The 25135-nt window shown below is 43.6% G+C and overlaps 1 protein-coding gene across 9 annotated transcripts in view; it reads left to right on the top strand.

Annotated features, from left to right (window-relative positions):
* Positions 1–25135, top strand: part of pcbp4 (poly(rC) binding protein 4) — a 186907-nt gene that overhangs the window by 106392 nt on the left and 55380 nt on the right. For 7 of the 9 annotated variants that reach the window (XM_063473306.1, XM_063473307.1, XM_063473312.1 and 4 more), the window contains 2 exons: positions 11936–12052; positions 23018–23149. In XM_063473306.1, the coding sequence (XP_063329376.1) occupies positions 11936–12052; positions 23018–23149 (249 nt within the window). Of the gene's footprint in view, positions 1–11518; positions 11554–11935; positions 12053–23017; positions 23150–25135 lie in introns of all 9 variants that reach the window. The other 2 variants (XM_063473313.1, XM_063473314.1) reach the window with 1 other exon arrangement.

Here is a 25135-nt window from a genome sequence, read left to right on the forward strand (position 1 = left end):
CGTGAGGTAAGAGGGGAACCGTAGAGACGAGACGAGGACGCTGGATCGTGCCAATCAGAATCTGTTGGCAGCATCTGCAAATCAGAAGCTAACATCAGTGGTTCAAACTTCAGGACCAACAGTTATATGGTGCAATGCTGATGCAAGACTTTGTTCAGTGGAAATGTGTGAAATCAGTCAATGTCTCACTGTGTTTTCAATTCAGTTGTATTTCTATAACTGCAAATCAAAACAACAGTTGCCTCAAGGCGCTTTATATTGTAAGGGAAAGATGCTCAGCTTCTTCAGCAGCTGAGCATTGTGGGAAACTCTGACTGGACGGTGCTCCGGTCTGGTGGTGGAATGTTGCTGTTCCCATTCCCAACACATGAAATGATGCTTTATTCTCAAAGCTGCTGGCGTGTCTCGGTGGGGGTGCGGGACACTACGGTGATCCCTCCCCACTCTTCATTTTCCAGCATGTGGGATTACTGTTGTAAAGAAGTGCATTCACCAGATTTAACAAAGTTGTTTGTAGTGATTAAACCGAAGCTGGACGAAAGCAAAACCAAGCGCAAAACAAAAAGGTCCAAACGGCCCGTGAACCGTGGCGTTCTGACAGCAGCGCTCCTCCAGCCTCTGAACTCTGACAGACTCTAGGTCTGTAAAGTAACACCATAATCTCTCTGATGTTGGTGCGCTGAGGCACAAACAGCATTATCTGACACCCTCGGATGGGAACGTTCACACTGAACCTTTAAGTTGACAGGATGACTAACAGTGAGAAGAACTGAACTTATATTTCATATAAAGACAAAACCCGAATCCCAGCAGCGCCCAGCGTGAGAGCCGGTCTAATCATTTGCTGCCTCTCCATGCTGTCTGCTTTCTCTTACCTCTCCTGGCTTCATTTGCAATCAGGCCACTTACAGCAGCTGTATGAATACTTAAACACACGGATCTATAAGTTCAAATGCTCCACATTCATCTCACTGAAAACAGAAAACGGCCATATCAGTGGCTTAATGTATTCCACAGCAGACAGTTTTTTATATAAGTGAACAAAGATGCCAAGATCCTCCTAGGAGAGATGCTGTGAAGATTATCCTTGAGCAAACAAGACTCAGAGAGATGTACCTGTGTGAGCGTGTATTCATAGCTTTGTGGGGACCAGAAATGGAAGTTTACTATACTTATGGGGACCAACAGCCCTTATCCCAGGTCCCCACAAGTTTGAAGGCATTTTGGAGACTATAAATGTGGTTTTAGTGTCAGGGTTACAGGTTATGGTTAGGTTTAGGGTAAGGGGCTAGGGAAAGCTTTATGTCAATTAGATGTCCCCACAAGGATATAAATACACACGTGTGTGTGTGTGTGTGTGTGTGTGTGCGCGTGCTTTAAAAAGGCTACCTCATATCTTACACTGGAGAAACAAGGATGAGTTTTTATGTCACCGAATCCTCACTGTCATGTTAAACAGCTCTCCCGAGTCCCTGCAAAATAAAAGCTTCTCTGTCGGTTCATCAGCAGCAGCGAGCAGACTGAAATATGTGAGAAATTATCACACTGAGATTTTCTTTAACTACAGAATGAGCTTCAAATTAGGTCACACAACACCTTGCGGTGTTTTTCGACAATATGTTTCTGGAGTTTAATGAGTCTAAATGAACTCAGTTAGTCCCCTGCTTGTCTGGAAAAATGTAAAATATTAACCCACAAATATGTTCTGGAGGGAGAAATGATTTTAGAAATGTGTGTGTTAGGAGAAATGGTTTGAAGATGACTGCACATGAATCAAGACTGCAGCGAGAAACGGGGGAGGGAGCAGGAGGGGGGGCAGAGTTTTCATTTATGTGTCGGGGGAATTTTAAGTTAACTTGTGAAATCTCACAAAAATAAAATGTGAATTTAGGGGAAAAAGAGATGATGAAAATTCTTTTCTACAAAACAGGCTATGCATATGATAATATTTAATACTTGTAGAACTTTATATAACCCGAGCACTCGCGCCTTTGCTTGTTTAGTTTGTGCTGGAGTGCAGTCAGCATCCTGGCTTTTTTGGAGAGCGCCTCCCAGAGGAGCTAAAGTAGGTGGCCAGGAAGTGGGAGGTCTGGGCAGTTCTAACTCTGTGCATCCTGGACATGGATGGATGGACGAATGGTTTTTGTTTAATCTCTCATTATCCCTAATATAACAGCTACATTCTTGACCAAAATCTTGAATTACTTCATGAAATTTCTGTGAGATAAAGAAACTAACAGCTGTTCCTTTATAGATATATATAAGACAATTATAGGTTTCATTCTGAGGAAAAGGACGAATGTTTTGAGGCAAACACGAGGCATTTGGGCGGTGTTTGGTCTAATAATGAGTAAGAGCAGGAAAAAGTGATGGAGCTCATGCTGCAGGAGGTGCTCTGTCCATGGTGCTGATCCTCAACATGCCCCAGAATGGGTACTCGGCTTTGTAATTAATTACAGATATATTTTCTTTTTTAGATGCAGCATGGTGCAAAAACCAGAGAGCAGATTAGAAATACAACACGCATCAGCCTGAAGCACATTAGTGGCATTTACCATGTTAACTCTGTACAAAGGTCACACTCGCTCGAGTTGTTTCCGCCCGTTGGAGCAGTGTTCAGACAACACTAATGTGAGTTTGACTGACTGATCAGCCGCTTGTTCAGCTGAAACAACCTGCAGCCAAATATGGCTGAAATGTGGCTGTGCCTGGAGTTTCTGGCAGAACAATGCTGACTAATGATTCTTGTGGGAAACATGACATCAGAGGAAAAGGAGGAGAGCAAACAGAGCCTCGCTCAGACTGAAGAGAGTCGGGAGTCTCTAAAGGGACCAGTGCGTGTCGTTACAAAACACTTTGTAGAAACTGGATCCAAAAGTGGGCACACTATAAGAAGATCAATGCATCACACTGTGCTCATTGACAGAAACACAGCTCCTTCACTTTTTTAACTTAATGGAAAAGACCAGGTCCAGTATGTCTGTATATATTTAGTATATTGTTGACATGATGGTGCAGCGGTTAGAAGGTTTGGGATTCAAATCGTCTTTTTTCCAAAGACCTGCATGTTAGATTCATTCTATTCATATGTTTTAGATTAATAAAGATAAAGACTAGATAAAGACTAGATAGAAATGCACCATCAATGAATCATTACTAATGACAATACAGATGTTCAGGACTGCCAACATGCATCACCTGTTAAAGGTGTAACAGCAGTAACATGGAGAGCCCTGCCCTAGAGAAACCTTTCAAAATAAAAGTACTCAAAGTGAAAATAAAACAGCATTTAAGCAACAAATGAAAGTTCAAATTCAAATGGAAAACTTAAAAAAGACCAAAATTCCAGATGACCCCTAATTTGACCTTTTGCAGAAAGATTGAAGGGCAAAAGACTGAAAAGTGATGCAGATGAGGAGAAAAGAAATCTGATTGTTGTTCTGGAGCATTTCTGTCTGAAGGTGGAACTCACAGAGCAAGGAAGAGAAAGCATGAATATTTATATCGATATTTGCCTCTCAAGGACAAACCACACAGAGTTAGGCTGGATTCAAGCTCTGTTTTCCTCTCATTACTCTTTTTCATTCCCTGACCGGCTGCCTCACTCTCAGTCACTGTATATGCAAACTGACAGATCACAAACACACTCAGCCTGTTGTACATTTGTGCTAATGAACTCTGTATGAAATCTAGTGTATCAAGGCTACATTTTTACACAACGCCCCGTTTGTGAAGAGGTTTCTGGCACAGACGGAGAGGACTCTGCATGCAAGAAGTCCTTTTTCATCATGTCAGTGAAAGCATTAATGTCAGGCTGCTGCTCTTCATCATGGCTTCACACACAAACATACACATACCTAGACATGCATGCAAATGCGCGAGTACACACAGCCTGTCCTTTCTTTATCACACACAGATGCTCACATGCTGCGAGCATGACTCCCTAATAAAGCAGAACAGAGCAGACTAATCCAGTTGAATGACATGGCTGTCCATCCTTCCTCTGCTCCAAATGAAGAGTAATGAAGACAGCCGTCCCACGCTGAAACAGCAAGATGGCGCACTGCTGCACTTATTATGACTGGAGGGGGAGGAATGAGGAGGAGGAGATGGAGAGGGGAGAGGAAGATGGGTGAAAGGGTGAAAAAAAAATTGAAAGATCTGGAAAATAATGACAGCCCAGATTCCCACTAGTGGGAGAACGTGCACGTTCAAAGGTGTGTGTGATTTAGCTTCAGTGGAGATGTGTCCAGATTGAAAACACCGCTGCATGCTTTCTTCTGGTTCTGCCAGTATAATATTTTATTCCTGTTTTGTTTTGTCACTCCTGTAAACTACATCTCCTTGAACGTGCTCGTATATGTTAGTTCTCTTGTGAACCAGGCACGTGCACGGAGAGGCCTGAGGTTGCATTAATTTAATAAAGAATTCAAATCCATTTGAGATTCATGCACACCTTTGTGCCACTCTGCTGCCCTTTTTAAGCTGCAGAATTCCCCTCATCTCCCTCGCATATGTCAGCGCTTCTGCTCTTTCAACCCCTCCACCAGCCCCAGCATCCACCAGTAAGCTCATCACTCCCCAGTTTCTCTGTGACCTGAACATGAAGGCAAAGTTGTCAGTTTACAAGTTGACTCGTATTCGTCCTCGTCTCTGAGATGTGGGAAAGCACTAGAAAAAAAACCAAACAGGAACTTTTCCATCATATCTCATAGCATCTCTTTTCATTTCAGTTTATTTTTTTTAACTTTCAGTTTTCTTAACCCCATATCAAAAAATAAACCAATCAGTTAATCGGACCTTTCAGAGTATCATCGCTGTGTTTGGATCAGACTCACGGTACCACCAGCTGACCACTTCCTGACGACCTACGAGTCTGTTTGTTTACTGGTGTAAAGATTTAGGGAACATGTGTTCAGCTCTCCTGGTTCCTGTGATGGGAACAGCTGTTCTGATGAAGGTTAGAGATGAAGATAAACCAAAAAAGGGGTCTGTGAGAGAATGAAGAAGAAGCTTTCACTGTTGTAATTTGTTTGGTTTCTGGTGTAAAGTGTGCTCATTTCACTTTATGACCAGGGCATTTGTAACACTGTTATATTAAACCGCTAAACCCTAACCCTGAGCTATCAGGAATTTTAGTTCTACTAATTTGGCAGGGGACAAAAAATAATGAGCCTAACGAGCACACACTGGGAAATATTGTGATTAAGAAAGATGCTTTTCTTTCCTCAACATAAAGTTTTGGGTTTAAACTCTAATATCAGTGAGGTCATTGGTAGTTCATGCACAGTTTAGGGTTACACCAGCATCCACCACTTTTTTTCTCTTTATATAATTTTGCTGTCTGGAACACCAAAATGAAAACTCTTCTAACAGGAAACCTGTGATGCCAAAATACACCAATGTAGCATGTGGCTAATAGGCTGGGCAGGTACGCTGGTGATGCTGATGGCTGTTGATATTATTTGGATTCTGGTGAAGATGAGAAATACCAACATCCTGCCTGTCCATTAAATGTGGAGCTGCAGCTGCGATTAGCTGTAAGCTTGAGCGGTAACAGTCATAATGTCTCACTCAGGGAAACTTGAAAAGCTCAGGTCCTCCAAACAGCTCAGCTACATTTTGATAGAGAGAGGGAACAAAGGAGGGATGACGGAAAAGATAAAGAGGCCAAAGGGAGGTTAGAGAGGGTAACTGATAGGATCGGGGTTAAGCAGGAGGATACCGATGTGATGGATGGAGAGGACTGCAACTCCGTGAGGCAGATGGAGAGGAGGAGGTATCGATAAATTCCCGATGCTGATTAGATGAAAGGATAAAAGAAAGGGAGATGGATGAAAGAGGGGATAATGGGTGGAGGGATGAACGATAAGGGGGCAATCTTGGAGGAGGGGGAGAAGGGGCATGCTTGTAGTTGGAGGATAAAAAGCAAAGGATAGAAGGATGGAGGTGGGTGAGAGACGTAAACAGACTGAGGAGAGGGAGACGGCGGCTAATGTATTTTTATTGAGATAATAAACGGTGTGAGAGTGGGAGAGAATTATTCCATCATTGCTTTATTACCAATAGCTGTGCACGTGCACACTCACACTCACAGAAGCACACACTCGCACCCAGAGAATATTTGTTCTATTTTCATAACAATGAGAGGAGCCTGCAGTCTGCTGAGGATAACGGGGGGGGGGGGATCTAACTGATAAACAACACACTAAATGAAATGCGCACTCACACACTTTCACCCAAAGCAGCAGCACGTGAGCCACAGCAAACGGCACTTCATCACAGACGCGGGCACCGCGGAGGGCGGCTTGACGTGAAACTTCTTTTCTCAGTTCATGCAAATCGTGTCATGCAAATCAGTGCAAGACAGTAAAGCAACTACAGAAAGGGACTGTGGTGTGGAAGACGACGGCGTGTAGGAGCCTCATGTTTCTGACACGTTCACAGAAAGATGGCAGCTGTCAGTCTTGTGCTGCTGCTTCTCACTCGTTACTGAAGATGGCTGCTGTCAGAATCGATGAGTAGACAAGTCTGAGCTTCATTTCTTCCACGATCTTCACACAGACTGTGCCAACTGGGGCCGCCGTGGAGAGTTTGTCTGAATGCACTAAAATGACTGTTTTACTGCAGCGTCGAACCTCTGATGCTCCTGTGCAAAGCGAGGTCTGATCCAGAGGTCCTGAGGAAACAACAAACAGCTGGCCAGTCCCAGCTGTTTGTAAGGAGGAGAGGCGGGGTCGACCCTGGACAGAAGAACAGTCCGTCGCAGGACTAACACAGACAAACACGCCTGTGGTCCTCTTCGGTGTAGAATCAATAATTAACCTAACCTTCAGTCTTCAGGCTGTGGGAGGACGTACCCCAGCTCCACACAGAGGCCCACTGGGCCTGTGGATGTGAGGTAACAGCTCTAACCGCTGTGCCACCCATTATGTTTATATATTTGTTACAATAACACAACACTGGTCGGTTAGAACAGTTGCCACTTGTTTCAAAGTTTTCATGGTTACCGTGGTGATAGGTCTCCTCTTAAGAGTCTAATGGCGTTTTCACACCTGCGCTGTGGCCTGTTTTCCCCCTCGGCACGGCTCACGTGTGCAGATATGAACAGATCGCACTCGAGTGTGGACCTAAACAGCAGCACCAAGACACTTTGGAGGAGGTGGAGGAGGTACAGTTCCAATCAAACTCCGGAGCGGTTCGTTAATGGTGTGGACTGACCCCCAAATCAACCAACTACCAGGTGTACGTTACAAGTTTGAGCTGAAAAACGTCCCGTAGCCACAAATGCTTTGTGGCTATGAGAGAAGGTACTACAATGGTGCAAAGGTCTGTACGGGCTAGCAGCTAGCCGCGAAATGAACCTAACAATTCTCAGTTTTCCCACACAGCACCTTCTTCCTGTATTTACTTTTGCTGTGGAGTTCACTTGGATTTTTCTCTGTATGAAAAGAAACCAAACCACAGGAAAAAGCTACGAGTTTCACCTGATTCAGACCACAGTAAACAAAGTATATTTGTTAAAACGCACACGAAACACTCTTTCTAGTAAAACTCAGTTTCAGTGTCATTGTGACAAATGGATCGACTGCTCGTTACTATCCTGTGCTCTGCCATGAGGGTGGGCTGTACTTTCAGTACCTGAATGTCAGAGGGCGAATCTCAGCTTCGGTTTTGTGTGAATTATTGTTGCTGCTGCTGATAGCTGGAGCTAAACTACGTCTGCGGGAATGTGCATAATTAAGATTAAGGAACTGACCCCACAGCCCATTGTTCCTTCAGTGGGCTGGTTTCAGTCATTATGCAAATGTACTGTTTATAAGATTGGGGAAACCTGCAGTCAGCTGAGACTGAAGAAGTCACCTGGATGAGTGACGAAACGTTTCTCCCACAAAACGCTACGTCCAGATGAACAGATTCAACTTTTGGAGAGATACGTCTGCTTTAGTTTTCAGTTGAAGTCTCCAAAGTCTGAAGGCACTTGTGTCAGGTGAGGAGCGAGACGAGGAGCATGAAGGAGCAGGTCCCTCAGAGTGAGGTTTTTTGTGTTAGCTCAGTGCACGAGAAGATGGCCTGGGCGATCAGCTGAACTGGAATCAGTTTGATTTTCAGAGGCTCATTCGTAGTGTTTTTTAAATATGTGTGTGTGTATACATGTATATATCTATAGATAGATGTAGTTCATCTACTTTAATTGTTTATTTTTGATGGCACTTTGGGGCTTTGCAGTGCCACGAGTTTCAGAACATGTACTTGTACCTGTGGCTTTTGTGACGTGTCCACAGACTCTTTTGTTTCCGTGCTTCTCATTCATTGTGTACGTATTCAGTTATTCAGAGCATTCTGATATCAACGTGTTGTGTTTTGGATGATGAGTCGAGTCCCTCGATCCTTGTTTGCATAAAGTCGAGCCCTGACCTACTTTATGCAAATCAGGGCCTGCTGTGACACGACTCCTGTGGAAACTCCTGAAAATCTTTAGAATCTTTGTTGAGCTAAAGTGAAGCCAGACTCGTGGTTTATTTCTCTCCTCATATGTGCAGAAAACATGTGAGCAGGTGACCTTAGACGGGTGTTTGTCCAGCCAGGTGCAGCTCAGTCTTTGCACGACTGTGGAAGGAGAGAAGTGATCTCTCCTCTCTGTTCCATTAGCCCACACTACAAAAACATTTACAGTCATTTTTAAAACTCTGCTATGACCTGAACGCAGCATTGGCATAGATCAGTTCAAACAAATCTAATGTTTCTGTGAGCACACTAACATTTGGGATACGCCCCACAAATTTACACATAACGTTAGTGCTGAGATTACTGACGTTTCAGGTAAGCTTAAACTAAAAGATCTGTGAAGCTACCGGCTATCATTGTTCCATGCTCAGTGTGTACCTGCACGCAGGGCTCTCGTACACTACTGTCAGTGCTGCTGCTTGGACTACAAACTGGTTTGCACGTCACACATGGAAGCTCTTTAAGAACTAATAATAGGTCAGTCATGTATAGTATTATATAGAATATAGTGGCTGCACATGCGTCGACATGCTGTAGATGTACTTGGCACAGTCCCAACACGTGGCAGGTGTTTTTCTTGCGAAACATGCAGAAAAAAATGTTGACGCTTGCACAGCTGATGTACGCTGAGACGGTTCGTGGCAAGCTGACGTCAAACACACACAGCTGAGCGTCTGTCAGTCTGTCTGTATCTGTCTGTGTGTTCAGTGATGGAGAGATCAGCTGTGAGTGGAACAGACACAGCTGATTCCTGCACTTTGTGTATCTCTGTGAGGACTCTACAGTAACCCCCACAGCTCGATTTCTTGGTGGATGGTGAAAAAAAAGGGATTTAGTTTAGTGCACATTTTATTTTGTTTCATGACCGCACGACACTGAAACACGTTTATGTGAATGTTGTGTGTTCGTTACACGTACCTTATATCTTTACAGCAGTGATGACCAATGATGGGCCCCAGTGTTCCCAGGGGGTCCTGTTCAATGGAAAGAATCGCCGAACTAATCTGACAGAAAAGAAATGACAATTTAATTAAAGAATCAAGTGGATGTGAACGTGTTTGAGCAGAAAGTTAATTAAAAAAGTAACAGTGAGAAACAGTCGGCCAGAATGGAATGATTAAAATAGAAACGTAATGGTCAAAATGTGAATAAAGGCTGGATGAGAGGATGTAGGTCATAGTTAGCACTGTGTTACATGCACTCTTTGACTTTCAGCTCCAGCATGTTGTAGTTGTTAGGCTGAAGTAGGAAGAGCTGTCAGGACACATGTGGGAAAGACACACTCACACTCTCACGCTCTTTCTCTCTCTCTCTCTCTCTCTCTCTCTCTCTCTCTCACTGAATGCCTAACTCTTACCCTAACCCAACTGTAACCCTGACAGTAAAACCACATTTTGAGTCTCAAAAATACCTTCAAACTTGTGGGGACCAGGATTTTGGTCTCCACAAAGATATGAATACATGTGTCTCTCTCTCTCACACACACACACACACACACACACACACACACACACACACACACACACACACACTCACACACACACACAGTCCAGACTCTTACCTGGATATTTTTGTAAGTTGATTTAAAGTGTTGGTAATCAGATGGGAAATCTGATTCAGAAGAACAACATTATTTACACAAATTAAAGAATTAAATTAAAATGCAAAAATATTTAAATGAGTGTTTTAATTAAAGTGCACCTTTTCAGTATCCTGTTCTAATGGTGGATGTTCATATTAAACACGATCAAAAGTCCAAATAATGAGGTCAGTGTATGTACAGACTGCTGAACATTTAGTTTCACATCCCTGATTCTCCAGTTTGTCATTTCTTCCTGCTGCTAACAGTTGATATTCTGGATTGGACTAATTTGGCAAACTGTGGTGAACACGTGATTCGAGAAGAGGGAGGAACAAAGGCTGACAGAAACAAGATGCAGACAGGCGAGCTTATGCAGGAGGTGCAATCTAAAAGAGTTAATGGGAGGCTAGGCGTACAGCAAAGAGCATGGCACAGGAAAAGGCTTTTAGTGAGATGTAAAGGACAGAGGAAATGATTTGTACTGATTGGCAGAGAAATCGCGCTGGAAAGGATGTGCAGCAGGTTAGAGTGGAGATGGAGACGGGCGATGGACGGATGGGGAACAGTTAGTGAATCAGGAAGTGCAGAGGATTAGTAAGGAGGAAGTGAGGTCAGCTATGAAGAGGATGAAGAATAGAATAGGAGTTGGTCCAGATGAAGAACAAGCCTGATATGCAGAGCTGTAACTACAGAGCTGCACCATGAAGATATGGGAAAGAACTGTTGAAGCTGGGTCAAGAAAAGAGGTTGAGGTGGAAGAGATGGAGATGTCAAGATTTTCATGTCATGTCATCGATCTTTATATTGACCTAGAAGCTAAGAGCACAGAGGAAACCAGAAGAAGTTTTCTAATTCTGAAGAACATTAAAAATTTACTCTGGTTTCAGGGCGCTGGAGTTGATTCCACTTTCCCCCACAAACCCAGCACCGGGCTCTGATTCTAATCGTCTGTGTTTATCTATACTCCCCCAACTCACACTTCAATTTCCTCCTGACACCTGCCCTCGCCATCCATCCCCGTACGGTTATTACTGCAGCTTCTCTATATCTTCAACTTCTCTTCTTATTTCTCCTCAAATATTTGCACCGCCTTGTCTCTCTCTTCTCCTTTTGATCCTGTCCCTCACTTTCCTGTCCTCCTCTTCCACCTCCTGCCCTTCCTCTTCTACCTTTAATAAATTTCTACCCACACTCTCTCCTCTCCTCTCCTCTCCATTTCCTGGGCTTGAATCCCACCTTCCTCCCACCCCTTCCTCATCAAATCATCTAAATCTCCCTCTCCCTCTTCTCCTTCACCCCTTTTCATTTCCTCCTCTGCTCTCCTTCTATCCACCCTTTCCTAAAAATCTTCAATTTACTGTACGCTGGTTTTCTCATGTGCTTGCCTCCCTCCCTCGCTCGCTCCTCCTCCTGTCCTCCCTCTTCCAGCCTTCTTGTAATCCCTCTCTTCTCCTGCATCACAGGTGAATCTCCCGTAGGGAACGAGGAGCAGTGGCGAAAATGGTTCTCCTCCTCTTCTCTGTCTTGGCCCACATATCCCTTCCCCCCACTAATGTGTTTTCTCTCTCCTCTGTTTTGCCCCACCCTCTTTCCATTAACCTCCATCTCCTTCTCCTCCCCCATCACGACTCACCTCCTCTCTGCTGCCCAATTGCCTCCCCTCATTCCCAATGTTTTTCCTAAATTCTCCTCCCTCCCATCATCCTCTCATTCCCTCTCTCCCATTCCTTACCTCCCCTTTCCCCTTCTTTTTGGCCCCTCCTCACACCCACCCCCAAAAATAAATTTTCCCACAATCCCTCCCTCCCCCCTCCCTTCCCCCTCCACCTCTGTCTGGACCTACAGAGCAGCGCAAGGATCAACATCTCAGAGGGTTCCTGTCCAGAGAGGATCATCACCATCACAGGGCCGACAGACTGTGTGTTCAGGGCCTTCACCATGATCACGTTCAAACTGGAGGAGGTAGATACTGGACACACACACACACACACACACACACACACACACACACACACACACAGCTCTGACTGAAGTGTGTAACCTTTACTTCCTCTACACTGGGGCTGCTCTCTGGCAGGGAGCTATTTATTATACAATATGTCTAATGGGATTGTCTGACCTCACAGACACTGGTACAAGCCCATATGCACACACACACACACACACACACACACACGCTCAGTAGTTAGTAAGTTACGTGTTTTCTGACATGGTTACAGGGGATTGCTCCATTTGTCCTTCTTTGCTGACCGATGGATGGATGGAAACATGGATTTCCATCTTGCACAAACTTTAAGTTCTTATCTTGTCATTTAAACTTTGCTGCTAATCGTCACCAAATGAAACATTCACATTTATTGATGTACTGCTGGTTCTAAGATGTTAGGCAGACGTTGCCATGGCAGCATCCTCCTGTCTCTGTGCACCAAACATAAAAAAACAAGAGGCTTATTTAGGTCAGTCTTTCCTGTGAGTTTCTTGTGCTTTTAAAGTGTAAAAAGAGTTTAAAGCCTTCAGCTATGATGTCATCTCAAAGGCATCTTTATATTGTGTTAAAGCGATATCAGCTGAAAGGGTTCAGAAAGGATAGGGCTGCTGCTGTGAAACCGGACTGTGCAGGGAGTCCGTGCAGGGAGTCCGTGCAGCATCGGGCGTGTCAGCTGTGATGCCACCCACTCATTTTCCCGCCTTGATATGTTTTGGGGGTTAGAAGACCGTATTTGGATGGAAAGGCGGCGTGCTAACATGCTAACATTTGCTGGCTTGTTAGCAAGGTGACTCCATAGCACACGTGACACACCTGGCACCTCTCAGTTATCATAAAGGAGTAACTATCCATGGAGGATTATTTGTTGTTCCAGGCTTTAAAGTTGGATATTTTAACAAAAGAGTCCATGAAGGTCATTCATTCCACCCTGCCTTCATTTCCCCGCCCCGAAGGAGGCCAATCCTACCCAACATGAGTCTATTTGATTTTACAAAAAGAGCTTTTAAAGCCAATTTATGAATGTTCGTGTATTAACATAATATGTAATTTCTGCCACTGCTGGGTTCAGTCAATCAGTCCAGTAGCAAAAGACGTAGTTTGATGTTGGTGTGAAGTACTGTACTGTAGGTACTGTGAGTCGTCTTTAGTACCACTGCTAATAGGTTACACAGAAAAGAAAGGTAAGGTAACCTTGTATTGAAATTCTCTGTTTTAACTCTAACATGATCTGTTAGCTGTGTTACAGCAACCGAGGAAGGTAAAAGAAGATGTGACAGCAGCGACACATTAAACAGAATAAAAGATGTTTCTGTGGGTGAAGTCAGGAAACATAAAACATATATTACATTTTTAAACATCTGTGTATTTATCTTCTTTAGTTGAGGCCTGCAAAATGTAATCCACAAATATTTTGGCCTTTAAATGAGATGAGATGATGATGATGATGATTATCAACGAGGAAGAACTAGCGCAGACACGTATGTTATTTGATCATGCTGTTTTTGGATCTTTATCACTGCATATAGTCAGATGGCAGAAACAGCTGTTCATAAACATCAAAGAAATGAAGAATAAAAACATTCAGCTCAGTTTTATTCAGACAGCGCCAAATCGCACCAACAGCTGACTGAAGGTGCTTCGTATTGTGAGGTAGAGACCCTGCAGACGAGGAAGATATCTGCCAGATGCCTCTCTGTCTGACAGCTGTATTGTATTATAGAGGGTGATAGCATTATCCATGATGGATAACAGTGATGTCCAATCATGGAGCCAGGCTTCCCGGGCAGTTTGTTAAACCCCACAGGATGCAGGGTGAAGTGGTGATGGGTCTCAAACTGTTACTCTACAGCATAAAAATGTATTTTCTTTTGTTTGTCAGTCTGATTTCTGTGGGTTTGAACATTATTAAGGACAGAACTTATGACTAATCATTGGTCAAACAACCTGAAGGCAAAAAAAAAACTAACTGTAAAAGGCATTAAAAACAGGGTTTGGCTGATTTTAAGAACAATCATCTTTAATCAGCCACAAGATCAAATCTTTTCTTAACTGAAGATCAGAGTTTAAGGTAGTGGAAACCGAAACACTCCAGGCTAAATGTTGTGCTGTGTTCAGATTTTGTTTAAGCCAAGTGGCCAAATCAGTGAAGTGTCTGTAATTACTCTCCATTTTCAAAGTTGTGGATGAAATCAGGAGAAAAGGAAAACGTCTTGTTGATGTAGATGTAGAGTGAACTCTAACAAACCTTCTAAACAAGCAGCGCCCGGCTGTCGGGTTACAAGCTCACGCTGTGCAATCAAACACAGAACAAGTGGAGACCAAAACACTGAATTCAGAGAAAAATATTTCAGCCACAAATGTAGAAATGTTTCCCATTAAACCGAAAAACACGAACCCTGAAACATACACAGGCATACAGTATAAGACGAAGGAAATGAGTTTGGCTGCACGCGTGCCAGTTCACGGCAGAGTGGTTTTGGCTGCAGAGAAATGAAATGTCTGAGAGACATGTCGCAAGCTGAGAAATTAAATCCAGGCAGATGGTATTTAAATCTTAGCAATCCTAATAGAAGATAACAAGATGGGATGAAAATGGGGGGGCGAGTGGATCGGGGCAGAGAATGGACGGTGATTTAGAGAGTGGTGGACGGGTCGCTGAAGGGATTTTAAAAAGCTGTGAAATGAGGAAGGAGTGAGAGAGAGAGGGCAGAGGAGGGTTTAAAAAAGAATTGGAAGAGATAAAGAGATGAGGAAAGAGGGGGTCCTATGAAGAATTAATGAAGCTGGAAAGCAGAGAATATAAGAAAGAGGCATGAAAAGTGTCACCGAGGGATTAAATAAAGGCTGTAATCAGGGAGATCATGCACAGCATTAGTCTTAGGACCTGCACAGGTTCAGGTGTGTGTCTTGCGGAGGGGTTCGATCCTAAGTGGAAATAATGGAGATAACTCTTGACAGACATGAAAAGACTGGGACTTGGTTTTACCTAACACGGCATCCCGCTGCCTCCAGTATCATTCTGAGGGGATGAGTGTTACCCATGGCGTGCAGCATCTCTGCTGTAGGGACAATACGATGCTGGAGTTCTGCCTGGGCTTCAAACTGAGACCAAAAACCAGTCCATGCTTCATCGTCCAGTCCTGAGCAGGCGGGAAGTGGTTAGGCCTGACCTCAGGATAGAGGATGTCTTAGTTATTTCTTCTGCAGTTCAAAGTTACGTAGAGCTTTGGGAAGAGTTCCTTCAATTCAAAAATATATTTTGACACAGCTGGAAGATGAGCCTGGTATCAAACGGTAGGTGAAATGAGACCATATGCTATCATTTGTTCTGAGCAGCTGCCTCTCGCTCACGGTGATACGACCCTTGAAGGTTTACCCAAAATGCACTTAAGGTTTGTTGTTTTTTTCCAGAAAGCAGATCAAACCTGCAGGGTGCCAGTGCTTTGTTCCTGTTCCCTTACAACACTATATGATATATCCCATGATACTAATGCGCTGAGATGTTTATAGACAAAAAACTGACATAAAAATGTTGATTTCTTGTCCATGTGTACACACAAAAGTTTCTAACAGCATTTGGTTCAGTGGGCTCATTGTGTAACCATTTCATACTGAAAGATGGTCTGTATTTCACAGCCGTGCAGCCTGATATCACAAGATTGCGTTGAACCACCTCAGGCAGATGTCTGTGCACCTCTGCTAACGTGCCGTTTTCTGTCACAGGACACAGAACAGAGAGAAATTAAAGGAATGTGAACGTAAAAGAAAATTAGAATGGCTGATGGAGGTGTGTGTAGTTAAACTAGGCTATTAAATGTGAGATGCCATTAAGGAAAAGGAGAGAAAAATGCTAAAAAGAGAAATGAAGAAAGTTATAGACGTGCAGATAAATTAACACGACATTAGAAAGAAGAACAAAGAGGATTTTAAAAAGTAAAAAACAGATAGAAAATTAAAACCAATGAGGAGGAGAGTCCATAGAGCAGGGAAGGGGGTGGGCGAAGAGGTGGGGCAGAGCTGAGAGATGGTACTGAGGCAGAAAGGGGCTGGAGCAGGAAACGGTGCCCAGGAATGGAGATGGAACTGGAAAACAAGGTGACGAAGGCAAGATACCTCTGGTGACCAGATGGGATTGTGGAGGAGGTAGGACAGGGGACCAGTAGCCAAGGAGGCAGAGCCTACCCAGTAGCCTAAGAGGGGGAAAGTCAACAGTGGAGACAGAGGCCTCGCAGGTGGTCACCAATAGTGAAGGAGATGGGACCCCTCGGGAAGCTTAGTCAATGGCAGCCAGTGGTCTGGTCCAGATGTTGGAGCTGGGGCCCATCCCAAGCAATATGTTTAGGCTGCACGGGGCTCCTGGGCTTTGGATTTGGCAGTGCTAGTTCAGGCAAGAACAGGATCTGGTGGCTCAGGGTTGTGAAGTGCAGGGAAGCCGACCTGTAATTAGCTCAGGTTCAGGGAGAAGCACCTCTAAAGGAGCAGGCGGTATCCCTCGAGTCCCTGGTGGCCTGAGTCATCCCTGGGTGGAGAGACAGGCTGGGTCTTTGCGACCTTCATCCTAAAGACAGGAATGAAGGTGTCAACCAAGGAGAACTGATGTGGAGCTGGCTAGGGTGCCGAACATTGATGTCTCCATCAAGCATGGCTGCAGAGGCGGTGATTAACAGCATCTACAGGGACCGTGCTTCCTCTTAGGAGTGGGTGATGATTTGGAGGATATTGTATGCATTGCAGCAGTCAAATGGCTCCAAACTTGCCTGAGGATGTGGTGCCCAGGAGCCATGGGACCCCAGGACCACAACGTGCCGCATATGGCCAGGTGAGTTTGCCTGAAGATGGGCTCACGCTCAGGGGTGAGCCACGGCTTCAGTTCAACAGTCCTCTTTAAAAAGGAGAGAGCCATCTGCCGCCATTCAAAAGTCTTATTGAGCGCTGGGCCCATTGCTGGTTGTATCATTCTGACGAGAGTCACAGGAGCCAGAACCCATATGCAAGGCACTGAGGGGTCCTGGCTCCTGTGATGATAAAGTCCAGAACATCCAAACCAAATAGAGAGTCACACAACAACGAACACAGAGAAACCGGAACTTGGAACTAAAGGCTCATTGGAAGGAAAAATACTAAAGAAAATCCAAGGAGTTAACAATATAAGCATCAGTCAAGAGGAATACTTAAACAAGTCCCAAAACTCAAAAACCCTCAGTCCAAGATCCAGGACCATGACAAGAATGTCTGTAATGATGGACAGATGGAAGAGTTGAGGATGGAGAGAGGACAAATATAATTCAGAGAGAACTATTAGAACTTGTTTATGGATGTGAAACCTTCTACTGCAATTTATTTTAAAATGTAAAAATGTAGCGTAGAAATTCAGCTTAATGAAACACATCAGGGAGCCAGCAGGATTTAAAAAACCATCTCCTTCACTCAGTCTCTCTCAGATCGCTTTACACTGAGCATCAGGACAAACAGGAAGAACAACATTCATCTCCAAAGAAAAACCTCCTGGTTTAAGGAACATGTGTCCAAAATAACCAACCAGGATCAAAACCGTTGGTGCCTTACCCCATTTCTGCTTCATGAACCACTTTCTGCATGCAGAGCTGGCTGTCAATTACTGGGATGAGAGTGCTCACAGAAGGAGGAAAAGAGGCAGCGAAGGCTTCTGTAAGAGATTTTTGATGATATAAATAAATATGTGTTCCTGCAGAGGAGGGATTGGAGTGATTTCATTCAGACCACGTTCATCTGATGGGCAGCCCAGACAAGACGGCGCTCTGTTATTTACATTTCACATGCAACGAGGCTCCGAGTGCAGCTCGGCCTTAATTGATTGAACCAATCGTATTAGGACCAGGTGATTTGGACTGCTATTTATTACCTGAGTTAATTAAAGTTGGAGAGGGAGAGTCATACAGAACGAGGGGACAGAGGGAGATTTGGTAAAGGATGGAGGAGCAATACAGAGAGAAAAGGAGGATTTAAGCTGCCATACGCAGAGATAGTATGTAATGAGAAAAGGGGGAGAAAGTTGGGAAGAGCTGCTGAAGGGGAAAAGAGGAGATGCAATTAAAAAGTGAGTGAATGAGTGAAGCCTTTCTGAGTAATGGATAAAGAAGAACAGCAGTTTAGGAGGTGGAATAGTTGTGAAGTTCAGGGCTGGATGGGTGAGCTGGAAACACACCTGAGACTGTCCTGGACTTTCATTCAAAGAGCATCTGATGATCTATACGACGCTGGTTCTTCAGCTGCAGTCAGATTCAAAACAAATGACAGATAATTACTTCCTGACATTAGAACAAACATAATGTTGTCATGAGCTGATGTAAAAGCTTTTCTAACCAGTTTAAAAGTATTTAGTCTTGTGAAAAATCAAATATTTTAACTTGTTTCCTGAACACTGCTTCTTATTAATAAAAGACAAAGATGGCAGCTCACCTACCAACTGTACAAAACACAACAGAGTCGCCGCCTCCAACTGTGTGAAGCCACCAACTGTGCCCAGTGATAATCAGAGTCTGACTTCACCGAAGAGAGCAGCAGGCAGGGGCTGACGAGGGGCGGGCAAGTGTAGCAAGAACTGCTCAGATATGTTCGGGCCATTAAAGAAAATGGAGCCAAACAGCACAGAAATCTGCCACCGCCACACGGTCTGGTTCAGGAGGTAGATCAGGTCATCTCCTAAGAGTGCACGCCACGTATCCTTAAGCAAGATCCTGACCCCAAGTTGCTCTCTGATGCATCCATCGGGGTATAAATGTGCGTGAGTCTTAGATTAAAAAAAGCATAGAAAAAAGTGCTTGTATGAAAAAATAATAAGTAAATAAATACATTGAAATTGTATGAATGCGTGTGCATGGGGTGAATAAGGTAAGCTGTATAAAGTGCTTTGTGTACTCAGGTAGAAAAGAACATTTACCATCTTCTAAAGCAGACAGTCCCTGGATGTAATTCAGGCGTTTGCAGAAACCTTTTGTTTGTTGTCCACAGGTGGCTGTGAGTCACACACTGTCCTTTTCTTGAATAAATACCTGCAGCTTTGCATGCAGGAAAAAAAGAGCCATTAGCACATTTCCACAGTGGATCGGTCAGGATCTGACAGTAAAGAAAGTTTGGTGGTCGTCTGCAGGTCCTTCGGGCCAGCTGTGACAGGTGGATTCCACACTTACAGGACAGACTTGTTTGTAATGAACGCTGCTCTATCTGGATAAATCCTGCCCTCGCACCTGAGCTGTCAGATTTATCCAGAGAACAGCTGCCTCCGTGTCTCAGACCCCCCACAGTGGCCGTCAGTTTCTAACAGAATTGGCCCGTATATCAGAACATATGGGCTTTTCTTTAGCAGACCCCCCTTTCTGGAGAGAAACGCATGCAAACCTACCCTTACTCGCTCCTTTGCTAATCTACACGGCCTTTTGCAGCTTCTGTTTGATTTGAACTGAATTGTCTGTGTCTGGCTCAAGAGTTTTGCACAGAATGGTGTTGTAGATGATTGTTCAGACACGTGGTCTGCTACCTTGACAGAATTCAGCTATTTCCGAATAAGCCTGCCAGAGTCGCCCCAGGTTGCTTCTTAATTTCCACCTGAAAGAACATCATCAGATTTTGTCAGAAGCAGCTGCAGAAGTGTAAGAGCAGAGTGGAGACCCCGGGGCCCGATGAATTCACTATAAGGCTGGGTGAATATGGAAATACAATAACTCTGGGTAAGATGGAATAACAAGTTATAGCAACAAGTCAGTGATATTACTGGACCTGTTCCAAAAACCTCAGCTGCATCTGATGCAAGAGAGGAGCTAAAGAGTGCAGCATTGATTTTAGTCATAGTTGTACCAGGCAGCGTTATCGGCGCATGTGCTACATGCAGGTTTCACAGATGGAGATGACTTATCTTATTCTAACAGATAGCTCTATATGTTATGTCTATTATTTAAAGGAGACCTATTCTGAGGCACCACCCAGATGTGCTTTAACTTTTTTAATGTGATAACATTCTGATTTCATAACTGAAGTCTCAGCAGAGGACTGGGAATCAGGAGCTTACACTCACATCCACATCAGGCTGGTCAAACTGTGTAAAGCCTGCCAAGTGCAACCATTATAATAACAATACACCAGATATATACAGAAAGCACAGAGCCTAAAGGTGCACTGCTTCACTGTGATTGGCAGAAAGATTAAAATATTTCTGGGAAGTCTTCAAACGCACACATGAGAGCTTTTGGAAAGATGAAGCATACGCGAACGAACGGCATTCATCGGACGCTGGATAAAACAAATCATCTGAAAGCTTCCGTTAGAAAGATTAGTCGAGCTTATAAACACGTCAATTAAAAGACAAATAGAAATGTTTTGCTCATTTTGAGTAAAATTGTCTTCAAATCAGCAGTCAGATCAAATCGTGACCTTTACAAAATGCGCAAAATACATCTCAGTGAATAACTTCCAGCAGCTTGTTTTAGAACAACTGTATTTATAGCTTTACATTTGCTTTTTTAATGAAATACTGTTGTGTGTGATTGCATATGTTTCTACGATGTATTTCGAGGTTGGAGACCTTGGGAAGGAATCCTGTTAGCTTCTCTAGTGGAAACCAGCAGTGATTCAGCTGAACTTTAATTTATTAGCTACAGAATTTCCAGCCTGTGTTTGACAATCTGGGCTACAAGAAGTAATTTTTCCAATGATAATGTAGTAATTCTTTTACAAAATGTGGTTACTGTGTTGAAAAGAAAGCCCACTTTTAAACGTCTGCTGGCTTTTGATGAAATGAAACCAAACCAATCAGAGCGTACGGAACGTGATCGGCTATTATCCCGACGTGAATGCCGCCTATTCATCAAACTTCACAGACCTTGACTGGGAGTAGAGAGCGCTCTGTGTGTGTGTGTGTGTGTGTGTGTGTGTGTGTGTGTGTGTGTGTGTGTGTGTGTCTGTGTGTGTGTGTGTGTGTGTGTGTGTGTGTGTGTGTGTGTGTGTGTCTGTGTGTGTGTGTGTGTGTCTGTGTGTGTGTGTGTGTGTGTGTGTGTGGAAGGCAGATGTATAAACAGAGAAAGTCAAGGTCAGAGAGGGGAGTCGGTGACAGAGAGGGGGAGACAGAGACGTTTGACCAGGGCAAATATAGTCTGTGATCTGCATCGGAATTAAAGGAATGACAGACAAGTGTGGAAGTTGTCTTTCCAATCAGCGCTAACCTTTCACAGACTGTAGCACTGAGCTCACAGACATTAAATGCAAATTTTTATTACGAGCATTAAAAAATGGTCAGTAATAGACTTTTTTCTTTAGTTACATAAATTAGATTAGTTTGGTTTGCTGGTCTGTGCTGCAAAAGAAGCAAATAATACACTTACATGGAGACAGACTGTGCAGAGGTTTGGCACCACCTGGTTGTTTGTACTGGAGCCAGTTTGAAGAGAATAGTTGCAACTCTTAGAGGCAGGAGTGCACAGGGTTTCTTCACAAGCCTGAGACCACAGCTAACCACGGGCTAACATCAGAAAGCTGACCTACTCTGTAGGTACACAGCAGGAAGGTTATCTATAACCAAGTGCAGCGACTAAATTCACGATTAATTTCGCCATGATATGGGGGGTCATCTGAAACAGGAATGACTAGGGCATTTATCACATGGTCCATCCATCCACTCATCATGGTCTAAGTCACAGGGGAAGCAGTTTAGGAGACGCCCAGATGCCCGTAGGTGTAGCAGCTCTACTCTGAGCCCCTCCTGATGAAAATCACAATCAGTTTTTTTCTTTCATGAGCTGCCAGTGTTTGTCTCATTGCAGATCTTGGTTGCATTGGACTTGAATATTTTTCTGAAGCTGCTTTCGCCTCAGGTTTTGGTAATTGTCATTTCTTTAACTACTGGAGAGCGAGTTCAGTGCTGTCCTAACGTAACAGTCAGGAGTCTTCTGTTTGCAAATGGCCTCTTACATAAAAACAACTTGGCTCTAAAATTCAGTTTTAAGACACGATTGTAAAAATGTGTGCTATGCAGAAGTGCATCTCACGTACTGTGCCACTACAGCTGTGACAACGCAATCCACAGATTACCTTTAATGTACTACAATAATCATGGCTTATCATTTTAATTTCCATTTGTTCATTTTCTAAGTAACTAAATAGATTTTTGGATGTGGATCTTTTATTTCACAGTAGAAATGAAGTAGTGGTGTGCTGGAGGTGGGTTGCAAAGTGGCTTGCAGAAAGCAGGTTCAAGCCACTGAGGGATCAGCTGATGTGGGTTTATCCACAGAGCTGCAGAGCCAGTCTGAAGTAACACTGTCTCATTTATTCAACACTACAAGTTTCAGTAGTGATTGTTTTTATGTGTCAAGCTTCTTTTTATATTGTTAATGACAAGAAACATGTTTAGTGGTTTGTTTGTTTTTTTCGTTCCTTTTAACGCTCAATTTCTGATGTTTTTAGTTTTTATCTGACTTGAATCCCAACATTGGGAAGAAACAGAAAATGTATTTTTGGGATTACCAGATGTCATGAAAAGCTGAGTGAAACTGGAGCTCCAGCTCTGATCTAACTGCCATGACAGCCTCGTCTGTTCCAAAGCTTAACTCCTGAAATCCAGCTCTTTAGAAATAAATCAATACGAGGACTGAGACATGGTTAGGAAGGATAAAAAGGTTCATCTCTGATCATTTTTGTTTGCTTACATGTTTTGGTATGCATATCCAGTGGGCTGCATTCATTCTACGCTCAAAAGCAAACATTAGAAATACTGTTTGTTTAATAAGAACTCTGATTTGTTTTCCTACAGCTCAGATTTTAAAGGGCTCACGCTGACAGATGGTGGAAGGCAGCGCCGCTCAGCAGCTGCATGCTGTTCTCCAGGCACACTGATGGATGTGTCCATCGAACGGAAATACCTCAAGCCCTTTAACGACTAAATCCATCTGTTTCTTTTCTCTTAATCTCAGGACCTGACGGCCTTGGTAGCCAACGGGACGGTGACCAGCAAGCCTCCCGTCACTTTACGGTTGGTCATCCCAGCGAGCCAGTGCGGTTCCCTCATCGGCAAAGGCGGGTCTAAGATCAAGGAGATCAGAGAGGTGAGCCGCTCGACAAGATGAAGTCTCTGTCGTAAAATCGGGCATTGCAGGAACGTTTTCCACTTTCAAAGAAGACATCAAACCAGATATGAGTTACTGCTGATTAACCTGATGTTCTGACCTAATGAAAAGCTTTACCGACAGGTTATGTCATGGTTTTTATCTTTAACTCGGTTTCCCTGGGTCTTTTCCCGTGTTGTAGTTGTGTGTCTTATTTTGAAAGAAATATTTACACGTTACCATAGCGACCAGAGAGCATTAAGGGGCAGAGAGGAGGATGATACTCTCAATTGTGTTGACACATTTTAGGAGGACACTGCTAATAAAGTTACACATTTACACAGTGAATTCGCGTTTATTATTATATTTACAAAATACTACAGTTTTTGTCTCGGTCGTATCATTTTATTTTGTTGTATTTATCCGCGACAACGTGAAAATCTTGTTGGACATTAAACCGGTCCATGATGCAAAAAAGGTTGAGGACCGCTGGTCTATAACAATAATCTGTTTCTGGCTGTGTGATGTAAAGTTTATCATCACAACAGCTAAATTGCTAACAACTACTGGAAGTTATGTTACTAAGGTAATAGGCTCCACATCCTCCAACCTGAGAGGGACGACCTGAGAATGGAGGGTTTCGTTGTTACTCAGCTGTCACTCATTCATGAATTAAAATCTGTGGGAGAATATATCAAGCGGAAAGGCGGTGGTGGAAGTCCAATTTCCAAAGGGGAAAAAAAAGCTTTTTAAAAATCACATTTTGGGTAAAAGTCAGAGAGCTTAGCTTTAAAAAAAAATCAGATCTGATGCTATAGATGCAGGTGTTTTTGTCACATTTAATTATTGTTACATAATGCTATAAAGTAACTGCTGGAATCAGCACCTGGAGTCATTACCAACATGTTTGCAGAGTAGTGAGAGTTGTTTCCTAAAGGAGGAAAAGGTCGCTCGCAAGCTAGTGCTCGATGAACAAGAGTGAAAGGACCTAAACAACTTAAATATTGACTCCTGCTTCTGGACACAAAAAACCCCCCCCATACTTTATTTTAGATTTTTAAAAATCCATATACACTGTGGGAGCATAAGTACTGGGCCACCGACACATGAGGCCTACAGGAGCTGCTGGCCATGGAAACCCACTGTGAAGCTCCCAGCCTGCAGTTTCTGTGCTGATGTTCATGCCAGAGAAGGTTTGACTCTCCAAGTCAACATAAGCGTGTCCTGTAGTGAGATGAAGGGCTTGGTTGGTGCCTCACATCAGGTCCGGTGTCATTTACATGAACTGTGAAGCGTCTGACGACACAGAACAGAGCCATGAACCTTTTGTGGCTGTAGCTCAGGAGTGGAGCAGGTCAGCTACAGTCAGGAGGTTGGTGGTTCTGTCCCTGTCTGCTGCAGTCTGATTGGCTAATATCCTTTGGCAAGATACTCCTGAAATTCAGATAATAAAATGGTGAATGCCTGAAAGTTGCTCGTGGTGCTCTACTCACAGAACGCTATTTTATTCTAATCAAAACTTGTGAAGATACAAAAAAACGAAACTACATCTGTTGTTCCACCTCTTCTACTGAAAAGATGATAAAGATATCCTCAACAAAAATATTTACCCAGTAAAATTTGCATTTTTGAGCTCTAAAAGCCCCGTTCAGTCTGTCACCCATGACCCCAGATGTCAGAGAGAGGGAGCTGTTGAGTCTTGTCCTGTTTAATTTAGGATATAAACCCAGCACCGGTGTGGAACTGACTCGTTGTGTCTAATAGTCTGTTTGAGATTTAACCAGCAGAAAGTTAATGTTACACGCACATCGACGGTGCTGCATTTTACCGAGCAGAAGCTGTTTCGGCTTGCCTGACAGAGCAGACCCTGTTTGTAACAGGCTTTAATGGGCAGCTCTGTTTACAACCTGGGCACAGTGGAGAGAATGCAAATGAATGTTATTTTAGTATACCGTGACTGGCTTCTGTACAAGTTTGACTCAAAGG

This window comes from Pelmatolapia mariae, linkage group LG5 (assembly GCF_036321145.2).
Source record: "Pelmatolapia mariae isolate MD_Pm_ZW linkage group LG5, Pm_UMD_F_2, whole genome shotgun sequence".
Classification (NCBI taxonomy): Eukaryota; Metazoa; Chordata; class Actinopteri; order Cichliformes; family Cichlidae; genus Pelmatolapia; species Pelmatolapia mariae.